General features: G+C 43.7%; 1 protein-coding gene across 5 annotated transcripts in view; it reads right to left on the bottom strand.

Moving 5' to 3' along the window:
- Nucleotides 1–23,164, bottom strand: part of EPB41L4A (erythrocyte membrane protein band 4.1 like 4A) — a 334,648-nt gene that overhangs the window by 147,796 nt on the left and 163,688 nt on the right. For 4 of the 5 annotated variants that reach the window (XM_073677363.1, XM_073677380.1, XM_073677389.1 and 1 more), the window contains 2 exons: nt 20,017–20,068; nt 8,796–8,874 (listed from right to left, as the gene is read on the bottom strand). In XM_073677363.1, coding sequence (XP_073533464.1) covers nt 8,796–8,874; nt 20,017–20,068 — 131 coding nt within the window. The remainder of the gene's footprint in view (nt 1–8,795; nt 8,875–20,016; nt 20,069–23,164) is intronic. The other variant, XM_073677398.1, reaches the window with a different exon arrangement.

Here is a 23,164-nt window from a genome sequence, read left to right as displayed (position 1 = left end):
CGGCGTCTTCACCGTTTTTCGGCACCGCTCCGGATCTGAGATGCCACCTTGTGACCGTAGCTTCTGACTGGCCAGAAGTCAAAAGATCTGTCACAAACTTGCAATGCAAGAGAGCCAGACTCTCATAGATTAGTATTGAAAAGTCACCTCCGCGCAGCTCCATGAAACACTGGAGCATCCGGCAGGTCACCTTTCGCCAGAGACAGACAGGAGTGAAGTTGGAAAATGAGGAAGGTGAGGCGGCGGGTGAGTGTGAGACGGGGCAAGGGACTTACATTTAAAAGCACCAATCCAGCAGTGCAATTAAAAAAAAAAAGCTGGAGAGGTGCTTTAAGGTGCTATGGCCCTGGCCAGATGGTTCTCTCAGTTCACGAGGTCAATTAGCTAAATATGGAGGGTGCTTTTCTCAAGAAAAGTAAGAGGGGTGTACAGCAGGTGCAGGAGCACCACTGCCTTAATTCTTCCGCCCTGAGATTTTTCCTAGTGACAGACTTCTGCTAAAGAAAATGTAAGACAAGCATTGTTATATCGTTTGCCATAAGGGCACAGTGCTCAATTGTGTGTGAATAAGGCCTGAAGAAAAGGCCTCATGATTTATTTAGTGCAGCAAGTATATGTCATGATCCAGTCACTCGCTGTGTCCTAGGGACGCTCAGCCGCCCAATGGATAGAAGGGGTTTGTCAGGCTGTCAGTGTAATGTTTGGGTTTCCTCCAGATATTTTCCTTTCCAAATAACTGCCAGGCTATTTAACTGGCTGGCAATGTTATGTCATTGCCAATTGTAGCTTTGTTCCTGAGGTGTGTGTCTGATCTATGCTTTTAGTCTGGTATTCTGATATTTGCTGTTCGACCTAGGATTTGTCTGGCCTAGCCCATTTGTCGTGATCCGCTACCTTCTTAGAATTCTGACCTCGGACTGTTTCCTAACTATGTCTTTGTCTCACCCCTCTGTCTATGATCTATCCTCTTGACTTTTGACCTCGGACCTCGTGACTACACAGCCTCATGGCTTGTCTCACAGCAGGAAGTTTCAGTGTGCTCACTATGTCGTTGTCCTCACTTAAAAAATAAAATATATTTAACTGAAAAATGAGCAAAACAGACGTTGTTTGGTAAGTGTTATTTCAGTGCACAGCAGTGTTCAGTTTCATCAAACATAATATGTTTAGAGGTTCTGGAATGACTGATGCATATTTTGTTTGAATGCAGATTGCACATTTTCTGTTCGTACAATAAACCTCATTTCAAGGCAAAAACATTACTGTGTCCAACAGTTATTACATATATCAAACTGAAATAGCTGTTGCAAAAACACCAATTTTTATAAAACATTAAGCTTAAGATTAATAGGGGTGCCCAAACTTTTTCATATAACTGTATGTATGTATGTAAACTTCTGGTTTCAAATGTATGTATGTATGTATGTATTGTAAGGCAGCACTAGTCATCATAATGGGGGATACTCGCTGCACCGGGTCAATTAATGCACACCAGCAAGGTCTTTCCGGTATTTCTCAATTCAGCAGTTTATTATTGCACTTCATAAACCGCAGTTCACACATATAAAGTCCACGAGCCTTTCCAGTGGCAGCTATGCCCACTTGGCTCCAGGTAAACTATAACACTTGGCTTCAGCAAACTATAACAATGTCCATATATCACAATGTCCATATAACGTACCGCTTTTACCTTTTGCAGGGTCTTAACGGTTCCAGGTTTAGTTTGCCACCACTTCCGCTTTTAGGCTTCCCAGGTGGGGGTCTCAAGCCCTCGTACCTTCGAAGGCTACTGGTATGTTTTCACTCACATCCAGTCTGCGCCTTTCAGGACGCTTATCCTCCAAAGCCGCTGCCTTCCAAGGCCACTGACATCTACACAAGATCCAGCCTCGACCTTTCAGGCTGCCAGGCTTCACTCTATCACGGTGTCCCACACACACGGGGAACAGGCCTCACGCCCAACACACCGAACACACCTGTCTCCCATCAAGCAGGGTTTATATATCCATCCCGTGCACACACACACACACACACACACACACACACAGGACCTTGCTGATGTCACAGTCATGTGATCAGACATTCTGTGCACGCAGGACCTGTGTGATGTCACAGTCATGTGACCAGTCAGCTGAGGGAGAAGGTACATGGTCAAGTAAAACACATCCTGGACCATTACCGTAATGCCAGCAAGTCGCTGCATTACAGTATGTATTTATGCATGTATGTATGTAAACTTCTGGTTTCGTATGTATGTATGTATTGTAAAGCAGCGCTAGTCATCATGCTGGGGGACACTCGCTTCACCTGATCAATTAAAGCACACCAGCCACGTTTTCCAGCATTTCACAATTCAGCAGTTTATTACACTTCATAACTGCTTATAACCGAGTCCATCTTAGTGGCTCGCTGACATATTACACATATAATGTCCAAGAGCCTTTCCAGTGACAGATATGTCCACTTGGCTCCAGATACAGCCTTCAGCAAGGTAACAATATAAACGTCCACATCAAGCATTGTTTTACCTTTGCTTGGTTTTAGCTGCTTCAGATTTGTTCTGCAACAGCTGTGGCTTTACGGCTTCCCAGATGGGGGTCTCCAGCCCTCGTACCATCCAAGGCTACTGGCATCTACTGCACACACAGGATCCAGCCCCTGCCTTTCACGACTCTTGTCTTTCAAGCCTCTTGCCCTCCAAGGCTACTTGCATCGCTTACACATAAGGATCCAGCCTCTGACTTTCAGGCTTCACCAGGCCTCACCAGGCCTCACACTCTAACGGTATCCTATACAGGGAACAGGCCTCACGCCTTTCACACCTGTTTCAAAACTACCAGGGTTTATATATCTTCCAGTGCACACACAGGACCTGTGCTGATGTCACAGTCATGTGATCAGTCACCTGAGGGGGAGGTACATGGTCAGCCAAAACACACCCCCTGGACCATTACAGTAAGGCCGCAAGCCGTTGAATTACATATCCCCCCCCTGTTCAAACTTGTGGGGTTGAACACATAATATACACAATCACATTATAACCCACAGTTCACACAGAGACCATGTACTTGACAATTGCGCTGCTCAGCCCCTGGAACATTAGTCATCGACATTAGCCCATTCCTTAGGGGCCTACCATTTGTCATAGTCACTGACTTCGTCAAGTCACATTTCCGGGTCGTAACCTTGTCAGACCTCCCCCGCTTCCAGCGGTCAGTCGTAACCTTGTCAGACCTCCCCCGGTCAATACAGCAGTGTGACTCACATGCCCTAGTATCTAAGGTCCGGTTTGACTCCGTACTGTCCCGTACTATATTGGGTCGTTTGTATGGGCCACTCAGACCTGAGTTACTGGAGGTCTCACCACCTCTAAACCCACGTCCACTATCCTCAGGACATCTTGGAAAGTCTCTAACTTCTACTGTAGCCATTCTATTATTTGAAGGGCCCTTTCTCTGTCTGGTCTCACAATTTCTAGACGGCTGCCATCTTCTGCTGCTCAGGCGATTCTGTCTTTCCACTCGCAGTCTAGCGAGATTCAACGGTTCTACCTCTCGCAGGAAGGTCACTCGGTACTCCATCAGCATGCGTATACAGTACAGACCAAAAGTTTGGACATACCTTCTCATTGAAAGATTTTTCTGTATTTTCATGACAATGAAAATTTTACATTCACACTAAAGGCATCAAAACTATGAATTAACACATGTGGAATTATATACGTAACAAAAAAAGTGTGAAACAACTGAAAATATGTCTTATATTCTAGGTTCTTCAAAGTAGCCACCTTTTGCTTTGATGACTGCTTTGCACACTCTTGGCATTCTCTTGATGAGCTTCAAGAGGTAGTCATCGGAAATGGTCTTCCAACAATCTTGAAGGAGTTCCCAGAGATGCTTAGCACTTGTTGGCCCTTTTGCCTTCACTCTGCGGTCCAGCTCACCCCAAACCATCTTGATTGGGTTCAGGTCTGGTGACTGTGGAGGCCAGGTCATCTGGCGTAGCACCCCATCACTCTTCCCCTTGGTCAAATAGCCCTTACACAGCCTGGAGGCGTGTTTGGGGGTCATTGTCCTGTTGAAAAATAAATGATGGTCCAACTAAACGCAAACCAGATGGAATAGCATGCCGCTGCAAGATGCTGTGGTAGCCATGCTGGTTCAGTATGCCTTCAATTTTGAATAAATCCCCAACAGTGTAACCAGCAAAGCACCCCCAGACCATCACACCTCCTCCTCCATGCTTCACGGTGGGAACCAGGCATGTAGAGTCCACCCGTTCACCTTTTCTGCGTCGCACAAAGACACGGTGGTTGGAACCAAAGATCTCAAATTTGGACTCCTCAGACCAAAGCACAGATTTCCACTGGTCTAATGTCCATTCCTTGTGTTCTTTAGCCCAAACAAGTCTCTTCTGCTTGTTGCCGGTCCTTCGCAGTGGTTTCCTAGCAGCTATTTTAACATGAAGGCCAGTGGCACAAAGTCTCCTCTTAACAGTTGTTGTAGAGAGGAGTCTGCTGCTAGAACTGTGTGTGGCATTGACCTGGTCTCAAATCTGAGCTGCTGTTAACCTGCGATTTCGGAGGCTGGTGACTCGGATAAACTTATCCTCAGAAGCAGAGGTGACTCTTGGTCTTCCTTTCCTGGGGCGGTCCTCATGTGAGCCAGTTTCTTTGTAGCGCTTGATGGTTTTTGCAACTGCACTTGGGGACACTTTCAAAGTTTGCCCAATTTTTCGCACTGACTGACCTTCATTTCTTAAAGTAATGATGGCCACTCATATTTCTTTACTTAGAATTTGTATTATGGCAAGAAAAAAGCAGCTAACAGTCTATTCAGTAGGACTATCAGCTGTGTATCCACCAGACTTCTGCACAACACAACTGATGGTCCCAACCCCATTTATAAGACCAGAAATCCCACTTATTAAACCTGACAGGGCACACCTGTGAAGTGAAAACCATTTCCGGTGACTACCTCTTGAAGCTCATCAAGAGAATGCCAAGAGTGTGCAAAGCAGTCATCAAAGCAAAAGCTGGCTACTTTGAAGCACCTAGAATATAAGACATATTTTCAGTTGTTTCACACTTTTTTGTTAAGTATATAATTTCACATGTGTTAATTCATAGTTTTGATGCCTTCAGTGTGAATACACAATTTTCATAGTCAAGAAAATACAGAAAAATCTTTAAATGAGAAGGTGTGTCCAAACTTTTGGTCTGTACTGTATATACAAGACTTCCTACAGCGGAGAATGACACCATGCCGTCTTCATCTGGTATCCAGTCCTGTCGATCATGTGGACTGCTTACTTTCATCACACCAGACTTCTTTACCATCATTTGCATGGTTCGGCCATTTCTCCCAATGAGCTTTCTTACCAGAGCCTGAGGCACCCGGATGACCTCTACACGCAGACTTTGAGCTTTTCTCATAAGCTCCAGTTGTCTAATGGCTTGTTCCGTCTTCAACGGGACAAACCGCTTTGTGCGAATACATCGCCAGTGCATGTCACTTAGGATAGCCACCCTCTTCACTGTGACTTCGGTTGTGGACAGGACCAGCAGTTGTTTAGCTTCTGAGGTCGAATACACCTTACAGGCTCCCACGGCCTTCTTAAACTCTTCATGCACGGACTCACTGGTGCATTGTTCTCTCAAATCCTCGGGTACATCTATGAGGCACTTGTACCGAGAGGTTTCTGTCTCACCAGTGGTCTCCAAACGATCATCTGGCTCAGGTTTCAGGGGCAACTGACTTTCAGCTTCTTCACCCTGTATGCTTCCCCTGAGCTGACTCACAGCTACAAATTCAAGAATTTTCGACTTGACCACTTCAGTTTCATACTTATCTTCTGTTAACACTCTCTTAGCTCTCCTCAGGTCCACCTTCTCATGGTATAAAGGAATAAGTGCAACTTATTTGCCCTTTTCCTTCTCCAAGTAGGCCTCGTTCACTGAGTGATACTTTGCTAGGTGAGCTTTGAGCTCGAAAACTTCTTCCTCTAGCTCAGCTACTCGCCTCTCAGCAGCCCATCTCTTAAGCTCTTCCTGATTCAACTGCTCTTTTAACAGTAGAGTTCTCTCAGACCTCTCTGTCTCCAATGTGCCCACTCGGCTCTCAACAGCCAGTCTCTCAAGCTTCTCTTGCTTCAAATGGGCTTGTAGCGTCTCCTTGAGCTCCTTGATCTCGGTTTTTACATCCACCGCATCATCCGAGCTAGCATTTTTCGAGGAGGTATCTGTTTCATACCTCCCATCTCCAGTGGCCAACTCCTGGCCCTGGTCTGTGGCTTCTCCGATAGATTCCTCCATCTGTTTCCGCTCAGCTTCCATCTTGCTGATTCTTTCCTTAAGGCACGTCTCTGCCCTCTGGAGATTATCACAGAACGTCTGCAGCTTTTTCACCTGAGCTTCCAGACCTAGGGTCTTTCTGCGGAGATCATCATTTTCATCACGGGTGTCCTGCAGAGTGGTCTCAACCACTTGGCGCATGTGCTCTGCATCCGCCTTATCATCCTCTAGTTTTTCTTTAATCCTGAGGAGATCCTCATAGTCTCTCTTAATTTGTTGCAGTTCCCCACTGCGTTCACCATATTCCTTCTTGGATTCACACAGCTCCCAGTTGAACTGTTCGCGCAGTCATTCTAGGTTTTGTTCACGCCCAGAAACTTCATCCTGCAGCGCCTCCTTCTCAAGCTTCAACTGCAAAGCCTCCTCCTTGGTTTTTCGGCGGTCCTCCTTAATTTCCTGGAACATTTCCTTCCATTGGTTAATTTCCTCGTTGCTTCCCTCCAGGTCTCGCTGTAAGTTCCTCACAACCTGGTATATTTTCTGCCGTTCAGACTCCAGGCTCCGCTGGTCTGAGAACACGTTCTTCAGGTTTTCTCATAGTTGCTGCACGTCACTCTGACACTGCTGCCTGATAGGCTCCAGCTCTTGGTCATGACTGGCCACCTCCTCTTTCAGGGCTGTCAGATCCTGATCCTTCTGTCTCAGTACTGTACCGGAGGTTGCTACTGGCAACGTCACCTCATCTTCTGCCTCTAAAGGAGGATCCACACTAGAAATAAAGGCACACAGTACTACATTTTCTTTATTTTCACTTGCAGCAAAGACTACAGGAGCAACCTTTTGGTGGCCCTTGCGCCGTCGACGACGAGAGGGGGATTATCTCCCCTCGTCTAGCCCCTCCTGACTGAACTCTCTTTCTACTTTCATAGTGTCACCGTCAGCTACGGGGTCTGTGTCACTCCCCATGGTTTTGTGGACTAACAGGTCACCTCCCACTTTGACGTCAACCCCTTCTACTGGAGCTACCCCATTATCGACGGTCAAATTGTCGTTTTTAGGAGGTACCAACCCACAACCAGTAACAAATTTTGGTTTTCTATACTCCATGTTCTTTTTTACAAAAAAAAAAAAACAACAATAGTATTAGGACCCAGTTCACAACATCTCTTACCACCTCCCCGGGCACTCTGGGACAATACTGGCGCCCCCGGAGAGTTCACAGAATGGTCCACTGCCGCCATTCTATACGGTGCCCACAGCTCCTGCACCATGTCTTCTAGACGTTTCTCAAATACCTGCAGCGGTTTTAACCGGTACTTTAATCGCTCAATAGCTTCATTTTCTTTTGCTGCTCTGTTCACAGCCATCGCGGTACACTATTCACACTAGACCCTTCACACCGCTCTCCCCGGAAAATTTTCGTGGCCCCGCCGAGCCACAGCAAACCAGGTTTCAGTGCGAGAACAATTTTCGTAACCCCGTCGAGTTACAGCAAACCAGGTTTGAGTGCAAGGACAATTTTCGTAACCCCACCGAGTTACAGCAAGATGCTTTAATCTTCGTGACCCCGCCGAGCCACAGCAAGATGTATGTATCCACACTCGTCGTCCTGTGCCGTTACCCCTAGCAACCAGGCTGCAGTTGCCCCTAGCAACTGGGCTGCAGTTGCTCGCATTCTACAACCACATGTAAGGCAGCGCTAGTCATCATGCTGGGGGACACTCGCTTCACCTGATCAATTAAAGCACACCAGCCACGTTTTCCAGCATTTCACAATTCCGCAGTTTATTAAACTTCATAACTGCTTATAACCGAGTCCATCTTAGTGGCTCGCCGACATATTACACATATAATGTCCAAGAGCCTTTCCAGTGACAGATATGTCCACTTGGCTCCAGATACAGCCTTCAGCAAGGTAACAATATAGAAGTCCACATCAAGCATGGTTTTACCTTTGCTTGGTTTTAGCTGCTTCAGATTAGTTCTGCCACAGCTGTGGCTTTACGGCTTCCCAGATGGGGGTCTCCAGCCCTCGTACCATCCAAGGCTACTGGCATCTCTTGCACACACAGGATCCAGCCTCTGCCTTTCAGGCTTCCCCAGGCTTCACTAGGCCTCACACTCTAATGGTGTCACACACAGGGAACAGGCCTCACGCCTTTCACACCTGTTTCAAAACTACCAGGGTTTATATATCTTCCAGTGCACACACAGGACCTGTGCTGATGTCACAGTCATGTGATCAGTCACCTGAGGGGGAGGTACATGGTCAGCCAAAACACACCCTGGACCATTACAGTAGTGCCGCAAGCCGCTGCATTACAGTATGTAAACTTCTGGTTTCGTATGTATGTATGCATGTAAACTTCTGGTTTCGTATGTATGTATGCATGTAAACTTCTGGTTTCGTATGTATGTCTGTATGTATGTATGTGACCTGTAAAGGCATGGCCTTTTTGCTGAATGCCATCACACAGCCATACAGATACTCAGTATACTATACCTGGTTATCTCTTCCTTCAGTTTACATGGATCTTCCGTATAGAATTTAACCCCAAAATATAGTGTGTAGGGAGGGCCGGCTATAAAACAGAAAAGAGCAGAAGTTGCATACATGTATCATATGTTTAAGATAATGTAATTGTTTATATTAGCAGCAGCAACTATAGAACAGCTGCTAGAATTCAGAATTCAAATACACAGAGGGACAAAATTAAAAGCTTACACAAAGTCGAGGGCCAACCTTGATATTTATTAAAATAATTTCTACAATTGAGAAAGTTTTTCCTCATAATTAAAAATAAAGATGAACATTTTCATATAAAAACAAACTTAAACGGGTTGTCCCAAGAACAAAGTACATTTCAACTAAAAGTTCTTAAGAGTCAGATCACATGACCAGAGCATTGGGTATTTCCTCAAGGGCAGGGGTCTACATAGAAATTAAGGGGCCACATAGCAGAAGTTATAATTTGCTCCACCAAAAAGATAAAACCTTAATATTTGGTGGGGTCACAGAGGAGCATATATCACAACTTTCCAGCCCTTACAAAGTCATTTTCCTTCTATTGAAGCACCTAGTTTGCCCTTTCATTGCCCCCATAAAATATGATGCCAACAAAAGTGCCCCCTCAAACATAGTATGATACCATCACATGCACGGTATGATGACCCTACTGTACCCCCCTCAATACTCCCAGCAATGTATGTTGACCCCAACACAGTACGATGCCCCAAATGTGATCCCCACAGAACCTTACACACAAAATAATGGGCACCACATAGTTCTCTAGAGGCAGCCATTAACCTTCACCAGTATAAGAACAGAATTATATTGGTCGCCATCAAATCACACTGTTGTCTTTTTGCACTTTGCTTAATTATGCCTGATTCTCGTCAGTTTCCTGTAAAGGCAATATACTCACCCAACATCACTTACAGTAAGCCAGAGACCCTTTGTCACTGTACCGAGTGCTGTGCTGCGGCGTCACTGCTTTACAGGCCCATGGTTAGGCTCATAATGCAATGCTAATGATGCTCTGGTATGTCATGAAAAGGGACAATGTTGTGAACCCTTCCAAGTATTCAGGAATATCATACTCATTCCCAACCGCTGCATGGAACGGTCAGTCCTTAGAAATCAATGCATAAATCTAGATAATTCCAATAAACTGAGTTCTGATTATTATCACATTTACAAACACAAAATAATAAGACACAAAACAGTTGTCTGTCAGCGTAGTGTCCAGAGGCTGGAGGCGCTACCAGGAGACAGGCCAGTACACCAAGAGATGTGGAGGGGGCCGTAGGAGGGCAACAACCCAGCAGCAGGACCGCTACCTCCGCCTTTGGACAAGGAGGAACAGGAGGAGCACTGCCAGAGCCCTGCAAAATGACCTCCAGCAGGACACAAATGTGCATGTGTCTGCACAAACGGTTAGAAACCGACTCCATGAGGGTGGCATGAGGGCCCGACATCCACAGATGGGGGTTGTGCTCACAGCCCAACACCGTGCAGGACGCTTGGCAGTTGCCACAGAACACCAGGATTGACAAAGTCGCCACTGGCGCCCTGTGATCATCACAGATGAAAGCAGGTTCACACTGAGCACATGTGACAGACGTAACAGAGTCTGGAGACGCCGTGGAGAGCAATCTGCTGCCTGCAACATCCTTCAGCATGACCGGTTTGGCAGTGGGTCAGTAATGGTGTGGGGTGGCATTTCTTTGGAGGGCTGCACAGTCCTCCATATGCTCGCAAGAGGTAGCCTGACTGCCATTAGGTACCGAGATGAGATCCTCAGACCCCTTGTGAGACCATATGCTGGTGCGGTTGGCCCTGGGTTCCTCCTAATGCAGGACAATGCCAGACCTCATGTGGCTGGAGTGTGTCAGCACTTCCTGCAAGACGAAGGCATTGAAGCTATGGACTGGCCCGCCCGTTCCCCAGACGTGAATCCGATTGAGCACATCTGGGACATCATGTCTCGCTCCATCCACCAACGTCACGTTGCACCACAGACTGTCCAGGAGTTGGCGGATGCTTTAGTCCAGGTCTGGGAGAGATCCCACAGGAGACCATCTGCAACCTCATTAGGAGCAAGCCCAGGCGTTGAAGGGAGGTCATACAGGCACGTGGAGGCCACACGCAATACTGAGCCTCATTTTGAATTGTTTTAAGGACATTACATCAAAGTTGGATCAGCCTGTAGTGTGTTATTCCACTTTAATTTTGGGGGGTGACTCCAAATCCAGGCCTCCATTGGTAAATAAATTTGATTTCCATTGATGATTTTTGCGTGATTTTGTTGTCAGCACATTCAACTTTGTACAGAACAAAGTATTCAATGAGAATATTTCATTCATTCAAATCTAGGATGTGTTATTTGAGTGTTCCCTTTATTTTTTTGAGCAGTATATATATAGTACAGACTAAAAGTTTGGACACACCTTCTCATTTAAAGATTTTTCTGTATTTTCATGACTATGAAAATTGTACATTCACACTGAAGGCATCAAAACTCTGAATTCATAGAATCATAGAATGGTAGAGTTGGAAGGGACCTCCTGGGTCATCTGGTCCAACCCCCTGCTCAAAGCAGGATTCACTAAATCATCTCAGACAGATGTCTGTCCAGCCTCTGTTTGAAGACGTCCATTGAAGGGGAACTCACCACCTCTCGTGGCAGCCTGTTCCACTCATTAATCACCCTAACTGTCAAAAAGTTTTTTCTAATATCTAATCTGTGTCTCCTCCCATTTAGTTTCATCCCATTGCTTCTAGTCTTTCCTTGTGCAAATGAGAATAAAGATGATCCTTCTACAATGTGACAGCCCTTGACATATTTGTAGACAGCTATTAAGTCTCCTCTCAGTCTTCTTTTTTGCAAGCTAAACATTCCCAAATCCTGCAACCGTTCCTCATAGGACATGGTTTGCAGACCAGTCACCATTCTGGTCGCTCTTCTCTGAACTTGCTCCAGTTTGTCTATGTCTTTTTTAAAATGTGGGGCCCAAAACTGTACACAGTATTCCAGATGAGGTCTGACCAAAGAGGAGTAAAGACCAATAATGACTTCACGTGATCTAGACTGTATGCTTCTGTTAATACATCCCAGAATTGTATTTGCCTTTTTTGCTGCTGCATCACACTGTTGACTCATGTTCAGTCTATGATCTATTAGTATACCTAAATCTTTTTCACATGTACTGTTGCTTAGCTCTATTCCTCCCATTCTGTATATGCTTTTTTCATTTTTATTGCCCAGATGTAGTACTTTGCATTTTTCCCTGTTAAAAACCATTCTGTTGGTTGCTGCCCACTGCTCCAGTTTACTTAGGTCTTTTTGAATCCTCTCTCTCTCTTCTCTAGTATTAGCTATCCCTCCTAGCTTTGTGTCATCAGCAAATTTAATCAGTTTACCCTCAATTCCTTCATCTAAATCATTGATAAAGATGTTGAACAATACAGGTCCCAGGACGGAGCCCTGTGGTACCCCACTTGAGACATTCATCCAGCTGGATGTGAAGCCATTTACAATCACCCTTTGAGTCCGATCACTAAGCCAGTTATGAATCCACCTAACAGTTGCCTGGTCCATTGCATACTTGGTCATTTTTTCAATAAGGATGGTGTGAGATACTTTGTCAAATGCTTTGCTGAAGTCAAGATATACTATATCTACAGCATTTCCCTGATCCACCCAGTCAGTGATTCTGTCATAGAAGGAAATTAAGTTAGTCTGACATGACTTGTTAGTTACAAACCCATGCTGACTCTGGTTAATCACTTCATTCTTATCCAGGTACTTACATACATGTTGTTTAATAATTTGTTCAAAGATCTTTCCTGGTATAGAAGTCAGACTCACCGGCCTATAGTTCCCTGGGTCCACCTTCTTCCCCTTTTTGAATATAGGAACAACATTTGCTCTTCTCCAGTCTTCTGGGACTTCTCCTGTTCTCCAAGAATTTTCAAAGATTATGGAGAGTGGTTCTAAAATTTCTTCTACGATCTCCTTTAGTACTCTGGGGTGTAATTCATCTGGACCTGGAGACTTGAACTCATTTATGTTAGCTAAATATTCCCTCACAATCTTTCTGTTTACAGATAACTTGGATTCTTCTATTCCTTTAAAAGGACAGTGAAGATCAGTTGATGTTACATTTTCTTTCTGAGAGAAAACAGATGCAAAATAGGAATTAAAAAGTTTGGCCTTCTCAACATCCTCTCTTACCATTTCTCCATTTTCATCCTGTAAAAATCCTATAGCATCTTTGACTTTTCTTTTACTTTTGACATACCCCCAAAATCCTTTTTTATTGCTTTTGACATCTCTTGCAAGCCTTAATTCATTGTCAGCTTTAGCTAACCTGATACATGCCCTGCAGGATCTGCAGACTGCATTATAATCTTCTTTAGATATGCCTCCCTCTTTCCATTTAATAAACATTTCTTTCTTTCTTTTTAGCATGTGTTTAAGTTCTGTGTTCATCCATCCTGGTTTCCTTAAATGCTTCCCATTCTTCCTACTTTTCGGGATTGTTAACGATTGTGCTTTGAGAATCTCATTTTTAAAAATTTCCCATCCTTCCTGGACATTTTTGTCCTTAAGGACATCCAGCCATTGGATCCCTCCTATTCTCTTTCTGAGTCTCTTAAAATCTGCCTTTCTAAAATCTAACCTTGAAGTTTGAGTCTTCACATGTCTTCCTCCTCTAGTTATCCAAAATTCTATAATAGCATGATCGCTGCCTCCTAGGGTCCCAGCCACTTTTACCTCCTCAACCATTTCCTCCTTGTTTATAAGGATTAGATCCAAAGTAGCAGATCCCCTTGTTTTCTCCCCTACCTTTTGGAAGATAAAGTTGTCAGCAAGAGAGGATAAGAATTTGCTTGACCTGTTAGTTTTACTTGAGAGAGATTCCCAACAAATGTCTGGATAGTTGAAATCTCCCATGACCACTACGTCATATTTTTTTGAGAACTTGGTCATTTGATACATAAAGAGTTCATCCATATCTTCAGCTTGCCCAGGTGGCCTGTAGTAAATGCCTACAATGGTGTCCTTTCCGTTGTTCTCTCCTTGTATTCTTACCCAAACAGTTTCCACAGAAATCCCAGTCTCTGAAGCTTCAATCTCTGTGCAGATATACGCTTTTCTAACATACAATGCGACACCTCCTCCTCGTTTATCAAGTCTGTTTCTTGCAAATAAGTTGTATCCTTTTAGCCTTTTATTCCAATCATGTGTATCGTCCCACCAAGTTTCAGTGATTCCAATGACATCATATTTCTTTTCCTGCGTTAGTAGTTCTAATTCTCCTTGTTTGTTGCCCATGCTTTGTGCATTTGTATAAAAACATTTTAGTTTGTGATTGGTTTCTCTTCCTCCCATATTTTTATTATTTAAATTGTTTTGTCTTTGTTCTTCCTTTCCACTTCCAGTAGCAGAGATCTCAATAGTATTTGTCAGCTGTATGGCTTTTTCTGGCCTTTTGCTTCCCTTCCCACATTGTTCTAGTTTAAAGCTCTTCTGATGAGTGTAGCAAGGCGACTTCCAAATACATGTTTTCCAGTCTTCGTAAGGTGCACCCCATCTCTAGCAAGTAGTCCATCGTATAGGTAATTCATTCCGTGATCCAGAAATCCAAATCCTTGTTGACGGCACCATCGACGTAGCCAGTTGTTCACCTGTAGAATCTTATTCCACCTCATCGTTCCATGGCCATCCACTGGGAGGATGGATGAGAAGACCACCTGCGCTCCCAATTCTTTCACTTTCTTGCCCAAGTCTTCAAAGTCACTGCAGATGGTTTCCAGGTCCTTTCTTGCGGTATCATTTGTCCCCACATGTATTAGCAGGAATGGGTAGTGATCTGTAGGTCTGAAGAGTCTTGATATCCTGTCAGACACATCTTTAATTTTTGCTCCTGGAAGACAGCACATTTCTCTTGAGGTTATGTCTGGTCTGCAGATAGCGGCCTCTGTTCCTCTTAACAAGGAATCCCCCATGACCACCACTCTCCGTTTTTTCTTCACAACATTCTTCTTTCTCCATCCAGGAGGATTCTGAGGGCTTACAAGGTTATTCATTGCTGGCAAAGTCTTATCTTGCTGTATTTCTTCATGGTTCTCCTGCGTGAGAGCCTGGTACTGGTTCCTGAGCAGTATGGGTGCTGACTGCCTCTCGATCCTCCGGCTTCTGTGGGTCACATGCTTCCATTCCTCTGTTTCCTCAGGTGCAGTTCGAATTTCTTCTTTTTCTGAATCATGAAGAGATAATTCTGCTCTGTCTAAGAACTCTTCACCTTCCTTAATGATTTTCAAGGTAGTTAACCTCTCTTCTAGATTTCGCAACTTTTCCTCCAACAGGGACACAAGCTTGCATTTCTGGCATGTGAAGTTTGGCTTTTCCACTGGCAAGTCTGTGAACATGTAGCAGGATATGCAGCTCACCAAATGGCTCCTGGACTCTTCCATGTTCTTACTGTTAATGTTCTGAAAACAGTGAAAAAAGCTTAAAAAAAAAGCTTCAAAATGCGGCGCGCGGTTTACCGATGTCCTCTTTTCAGCTCCAACAGCCAAAATCCAGTGTTCTTTGATCTCACGGAGACTCTTCACTTACCCCAAAATGCAGTGGGAATATGCAAATTATCTCCTCAGGACTCCTCCCCTGGTTTACCGATGTCCTCTTTTCAGCTCCAACAGTCAAAATCCAGTGTTCTTTGAGCTCACATGTGGAATTAACACATGTGGAATTATATACGTAACAAAAAAGTGTGAAACAACTGAAAATATGTCTTATATTCTAGGTTCTTCAAAGTAGCCACCTTTTGCTTTGATGACTGCTTTGCACACTCTTGGCATTCTCTTGATGAGCTTCAAGAGGTAGTCACCAGAAATGGTCTTCCAACAATCTTGAAGGAGTTCCCAGAGATGCTTAGCACTTGTTGGCCCTTTTGCCTTCACTCTGCGGTCCAGCTCACCCCAAACCATCTCGATTGGGTTCAGGTCTGGTGACTGTGGAGGCCAGGTCATCTGGCGTAGCACCCCATCACTCTCCTTCTTGGGTAAATAGCCCTTACACAGCCTTGAGGTGTGTTTGGGGTCATTGTCCTGTTGAAAAATAAATGATGGTCCAACTAAACGCAAACCGGATGGAATAGCATGCCGCTGCAAGATGCTGTGGTAGCCATGCTGGTTCAGTATGCCTTCAATTTTGAATAAATCCCCCACAGTGTCACCAGCAAAGCACCCCCACACCATCACACCTCCTCCTCCATGCGACACGGTGGGAAACAGGCATGTAGAGTCCATCCGTTCACCTTTTCTGCGTCGCACAAAGACACGGTGGTTGGAACCAAAGATCTCAAATTTGGACTCATCAGACCAAAGCACACATTTCCACTGGTCTAATGTCCATTCCTTGTGTTCTTTAGCCCAAACAAGTCTCTTCTGCTTGTTGCCTGTCCTTAGCAGTGGTTTCCTAGCAGCTATTTTACCATGAAGGCCAGCAGCACAAAGTCTCCTCTTAACAGTTGTTGTAGAGATGTGTCTGCTGCTAGAACTCTGTGTGGCATTGACCTGGTCTCTAATCTGAGCTGCTGTTAACCTGCGATTTCTGAGACTGGTGACTCGGATAAACTTATCCTCAGAAGCAGAGGTGACTCTTTGTCTTCCTTTCCTGTGAGCCAGTTTTTTTGTAGCGCTTGATGGTTTTTGCAACTGCACTTGGGGACACTTTCAAAGTTTGCCCAATTTTTCAGACTGACTGACCTTCATTTCTTAAAGTAATGATGGCCACTTGTTTTTCTTTACTTAGAATTTGTATTATGGCAAGAAAAAAGCAGCTAACAGTCTATTCAGTAGGACTATCAGCTGTGTATCCACCAGACTTCTGCACAACACAACTGATGGTTCCAACCCCATTTATAAGGCAATAAATCCCACTTATTAAACCTGACAGGGCACACCTGTGAAGTGAAAACCATTTCCGGTGACTACCTCTTGAAGCTCATCAAGAGAATGCCAAGAGTGTGCAAAGCAGTCATCAAAGCAAAAGGTGGCTACTTTGAAGAACCTACAATATAAGACATATTTTCAGTTGTTTCACACTTTTTTGTTAAGTATATAATTCCACATGTGTTAATTCATAGTTTTGATGCCTTCAGTGTGAATGTACAATTTTCAAAGTCATGAAAATACAGAAAAATCTGTAAATGAGAAGGTGTGTCCAAACTTATGGTCTATAATATATATATATATATATATATATATATATATATATATATATATATATATATATATATATATATATAATCTCTGCAGTGCAAGGTGAAAAAGTTAATGGATCCATTAATTTTTTAACCTGTAGATCCCACTTCAGCAGCAATAACCAGCACAAAATGTTTTGTTTAGCTGCAATTAAGATTTGCATAATAATGCCGAGGAATTTTGGATAATTTCTTTCTGTAGATGTGTTTCGGTTCATTAATATTTCTGGGACGCCTTTCATGTACAGCTCTATTCAGGTCATCCCAAAGCATCTAAGAGTTAAGGGTCAGGACTTGGACTTGACCATTCCAAACCATTAATTTTATTCTTTTTTATTCATTTAGTTGAGTAATTATGTGCTTTGGGTTATCATCTTGTTGAATCAGGGTCTTCGGCCTGCTGCCTTTACATTCTCATGTAAAATAATCACAAGTCAGCCAGGTCCGGAGGCAGCAAAGCACTACTGAACCATGAGCTTCCTCCATGCTTCACAGTTGGGATGAGGTTTTGATGCTGGTGTGACATGTTTTATATTCCACTGAGAATAAAATTGTGCATTTGTGCCAAAATGTTCCCCTTTTGCCTCATCAGTCCAGAATTTATTTTACCAAAAACATTGCTTTTGACAAGCCACAATTTATCTTTTTAGTCCCCTTCTTTGTGGTGTCCTTCCACAAACACCATTCTTGTTAAGTGTTTTCCTAATGGTGGATGCATGAACAGAGGTTTTTGCAGTTTGTAGAGTCTTCAGTAGGTCTTTTGTTGTGACACTTCAAATCTTTCTCATCTCTTTCGGGATTGGTGAAATCTTACCAGAGATTGCAACAGTCCTGAAATTTGTAGACAACCTAACCATATATTGATGTACAGAAAGGTTTTAGCAATGCTTTCATAGCATTTTCCAAGTTCAGTTTCTCTATGACACATCTTCTTGCCTCAAGGTATGGCTCAAACTAACCAATCTTTCTTGAAATGAACAGATTTATCAGCAACCAGGCTGTGTGTGCCTTATTTAAAGGTATCTAGGGGTAATATTTCTCCTTGAGGAGAGTGACATGTTAAGCAAGTCAGGTGAGGAGACTTTTAAAGCCGCAATGCTCCTCTGGGATATATGCAAATTGTCTCTTCAGAGAGGAAGAGGACTAGAACTCTAGTGCCACCTACAGGAAGTAACAATCCTAAAAGTTAATAGTGACCCTTTAACGAGCCTCATCACATGACTTAGGATAAAAAGTCAAGACAAGAAACTCAATTTGCAGACACTGCACTGACGAAGGGTTGTACCCGAAACACAAAGTGTGAGTTCTGGTTTGGCTGGATGAGAGGCGTCAGACCAGTATCTAGGGGTAATATTTCTCTTTGCGGAGAGTGACGTTTATTTAAAGGGCATAGGAATTGTGAAAGACATTAAACACAGAGAATGTTCCTTATGGTTATTGCACTATGGATATTTATAACCTATGAAAAAACAATTGAGCATATACCCTGAAGTAAGTAAATAGTAATAGTACATGTAAAATAATATAGGGTATTTAGTTCACACTATTTTGATCAAAAAAAGCATAAAAACCTTCCCACCACGACATGGTGTGCCCAATCAGCATTGTCCTATCTCTCTATGTGCCAGCAGGCCTCAATAGATGGAGGAAGAGCAGGACCCAGACCTTACTGTTCTACACCTGCCCCTGGAAAGCTATATACACAAGATGAACAGCCCAATTTAGTTATTCACTTACTGCAGGGTGTTTGCTCACTGTATTTTTATTCTAGGTTCTGTCTGTTAATGGCCACAGTGTGACTGTTCTCCTACACATTGAACTTATAGCAACACGCGCTCCAGCTAATTTCTTTGCTTTTACTTCTTGTGGATATTTACTTAATCTGTGTGAACAGTACAACTGTTTCGTTAGTTTACTTAGATTGTGTTTTATTGTAACCTGTTATCTGATTTAAGAAAAATTTAATCGACAAACCATGCAACATTAACAATCAATGCAGAAATATTACACAGTGTGGTCATGGTACTCTAACCTTGAAATACAGAGAATGCCACAGAGTTCACTTAACTTTTTTTTGCAACTGTAGTGCCATAATGTCTACTCAATACGATGTAGAACAGGTGTGGGAACCTTATTTCTGCCAAGGGCCACTTGGATATTCATACCATCCTTCAGGGGCCGCACAAATTGCACGCCAACTCCGCCCTCAATGTACGTCCTGACACTGTCACTGGCGTCAGGACGTAATCTTTCATTGCACGCGCCTCAACACTGCGTGCGCATGCTCACAAACAAGAAGTAATTAAAGGGCCGGTAACTGTCAAAATACAGCTGCCCCTGGGAATCTGCCCGGGGGCCGGATAAAAGGTCATTAAGGGCTGTAAACAGCCCGCAGGCCTGAGGTTCACCACCTCTGATGTAGAATAAAAAAAATTGTTTTTTGTTGGCTACCATGGTACCAAAATATATGTAAATGCTTTTATGTCAAAGGACAAAACGTATCACTCCTAGAATACTTTTTTTTACCATAAAAATATTTACATACATTACTCCCTTCAAAATCACAATAAACATCTTATGATAATATCTATGCATTCTCCTGAAGACAAAATTCACTGACCAATGTGTGTATTGTCGTAGTATCTACCCATTTTCCTAGTCCCTGTAAAATCTTTGAATCGCAAAATCTTTATTTTTTTTCCACTTGATTTTTTTGTTGTTGTCGTAATGAATAAAGAAATCAAAAAGTATCTAAAGTTAACAGACATCAACTGGATGTAACAAGCATCTCTACATTGCCATGTTTTGTTATTCTGGGATCTCATTACATGAAATGCATTATTGCGAGCATTGCTAATCCTGTAAAACACTCTATTCTGATGCATAATCTGGCTAATCCATGTCGTGTCTCATACAAACTCCTGGCAGATCACATACAAAGTACTTACTGCTAATCAAGTCTTTATGTTCTGAAATAGTCTTTGCTGGATCCAGCCAGTACTGTGTGGGAAAAAAAATAAAAAAAGTGTCACATATTAATATAATAGAAAAGAAATAACATTGTATTATGCTTTTTGCGTTATCTAATATTTCAATGTTATTTCAGGTCATTTTTAGATAGTAAAGTACATGTAGAAGTTAATTTGAAGAGAACCCATCACGTCAAAAGAAGACAGTTTTTGCTCTTATTTTATTATTCCGGTTGCTCCTACAGTATTTCATTTCTTGCTTTATCTTTTTAATACACCATACTGTCCCAGAGATATGGGCCTTTTTATTTAGTGCTAATTTTTATGTTATTTTTTTATACACAGGATACAGACGGTGCTAGACTACAGTGAAGCATTATTACAGGAACGCACTTCATGAACACTGTTTTTTAGTCATCATGAAGGCCTCAGCACAGCCTTGACATGCTGGCATCAATTTCTTGATGGATTTTTTAGATAGTATGTGGCCCCAATGTACAGAGAGAACATCATAGGAAGAAGCTATTTGTGTTGTTAACAGGATGGGAGATCAGTGGATTGTTTAACCAAGTGACAAATGGGGATTTTCACATTGGAGATAAATTCCCCTCCTTGCTGGTAACATCATCGTTGTCCTGCAGAAAGCTATAATGCTCCTGGCATTGTAAATCAGGTTTTTTTATTTTTGTTATATGCAGAATTAAAAGCAATGATAAAAAATATAAATACATTTTATTATGATACAAGGATCCGGTGAAAGTAGTGTAAAATGCCTTCTCTCAATGTATTGGAACACAATATAGGATTCATTCTCCATGCATTTTTCTTGTGAACTAGACATTTCCCATGCCCCTTAAAAGGCACAGATTGACTGTTGAAAGCAAGTACAGGCGGTCTATGCTTCACGACGGCCAATCTTTTATATACAGCTCCCCACCTGCTTGGTTTCTATCTATCTCCGCCCTTCTCTGGTTCTATAAAGACAGAGCTGTCAATCAAAGAAGAGGGGGTGGAGATTGATAGAAAACAAGTAGGTGAGAAGGTGTATATAAATGATAGGCCCCGCTGTGAAGCACCGAGCGGCGGGACTTAGTTTGAATAGTCACTTTAAGGGGCATGGGAAATGTCTAGTTCCCAAGAAAAATGCACGGACAGACATTACAGTAGGGAATCACAGCTGATTCTATGAAGTAAAACATGGTTTATAAACTGGCAGGGAAATGTTTTACCTCACAGAAAGAACCAGCTGTGATCCCCTGCTGTAATGTCTGTATACTCTTTTGCTTCCTCCACTGCCCAGGAGCTGTGATATGATCAGACCATGTTCCTGTACAGTCAGACACAGACATTACACAGTACACAGCAGGGGAACATTTATAACATTGTTCCCCAACTCCAGTCCTCAAGACCCACCAACAGATCATGTTTTCAGGATTTCCTTAGTATTGTTCAGGTAATAATTCCATCACCTATACAATACTAAGGAAATCCTGAAAACATGATCTGTTGGTGGGTCTTGAGGACTGGAGTTGGGGAACACTGAGTTATAAGATTATCTCAGCACAGGAACATTTTATTTCAACACATCCAATTATGGAAGTTATTATTTTTCTAAGATCTATTGATTAAAATTAACTTTCGTTCGTGAGAAAACTCCTTTTAAAAAAAAAACTATAAGTAATGCAGTCAGCCAGCTGATATTTTTTTTCACTAAGGGGCAGGATTTCTTTCTAATTACTGATAAGATTTCAACGGGTGCCATGACTTTCCATGGTGTTATGCACACTCTCTCTCTTCATGTGTTCAATACTTTTTCCCTGCGTCATTTCTCATTATTACACATAACTTAAAGGGGTTGTCCGGTCTAGAATGATGTATGCGATATGCATACTCCCAGGCAGAACCTATCTAGTGGGAATGGCCTCGCTCCATATACTTGTATTGAGTGAGGCCTCGCCAACAGGTTCTGGACGGGGGTGTATGTGTAGCACCCTGAGGACTCGGCTGCTACAGGGGTATTACACCTCAAGCCAGAGGTGTGGTATTCCACTCCCGGGTAAGGATGGAGTGTGGGACTGAGCTCAGATAGCTGCATACACTACATACATCCCATTTCCGGGGGACAGACCGACGGTACTCCCACCAGTATATGTGCAGGTACGACAGTGTCTGTCCCTGGCTGGAGTGGGAGGGGGGTGGAACATCCCAGTAGTGTAGGGGCAGATAGGGGGAGCAGTCTGGGTAAGGCTAGGAGCTCATTGGGTGCTGGTCACCTGAGCTCACACATAGAGGGAGTATATAAGGTGGGCACCATCTTAGATCAGGGTCAGTCTTCTGTAGAGGGTCAGTCAGTCCTGAGAGAGGTCCAGGAGCGCCTGCAGAGAGAAGAGAGAGAGGAGAAGAGAAGGACCCAGAGGGGGAGAAGAAGGAACCCCAAGAACCCAGTATACAACCAGAAGGGTGAAGGGTTGGCACGCAAGGGAACCGGATCCCAAATTAGTGGAGGAGAGAAACTACCCTCAACTAAGAACCGGAGGCTGCGACATTACATGTGGAGCAGCCCCTCACCAAGTCCACTAAGAAGGCACACCGAGCATAGGGTCAGGGAAGCCAAAAGAAGGTTCACCCAACAGGAGACCCGAGGGAGCCGGACATAAGTGGACCCCTGGTGGGAACGGCCAGTAGAGAGGACAGTCAGAAAGGGAGCTCAGGACCACGCTCCAGAATTGCTTGGGGGTTGGCCGAGTCCAGGACCTGGTGGACGCAGCACGGCTCGGGCGGTCACTCAAGGCCAGAGTGACCAACAGAACAGCAGTAAGTAAAAACCCTGAACTGCACAGCCCGACTCTGAGTCTTCTTACCATCCACACTGCACCACCACTACCACCATCCTCTACACCTGACCCCCTGAGGCTATACCCCTCCCGTTGGGGGTTATACTACCACAGCTGCACATATACCACCAGCCTCAGCGGACCCTGCTGCAGCGGCGGCCTTTTGACCGCAAATCAACGGGTGGCGTAGTCGACACTAAGAACAACTAATAACATCTGTAAAGACTGCCACACACTGAGTTTGACACCCTGGGCACGGACCGGGTCGCCGCCACTCGGAGACTACAACCCCC

Source organism: Phyllobates terribilis, unplaced genomic scaffold (genome assembly GCF_046119375.1).
Source record: "Phyllobates terribilis strain yellow unplaced genomic scaffold, ASM4611937v1 Scaffold_1__5_contigs__length_1240528914, whole genome shotgun sequence".
NCBI classification, from domain to species: domain Eukaryota; kingdom Metazoa; phylum Chordata; class Amphibia; order Anura; family Dendrobatidae; genus Phyllobates; species Phyllobates terribilis.
The sequence above is the reverse complement of the archived record's forward strand: the minus strand, read 5'-3'. Positions and strand labels throughout refer to the sequence as shown.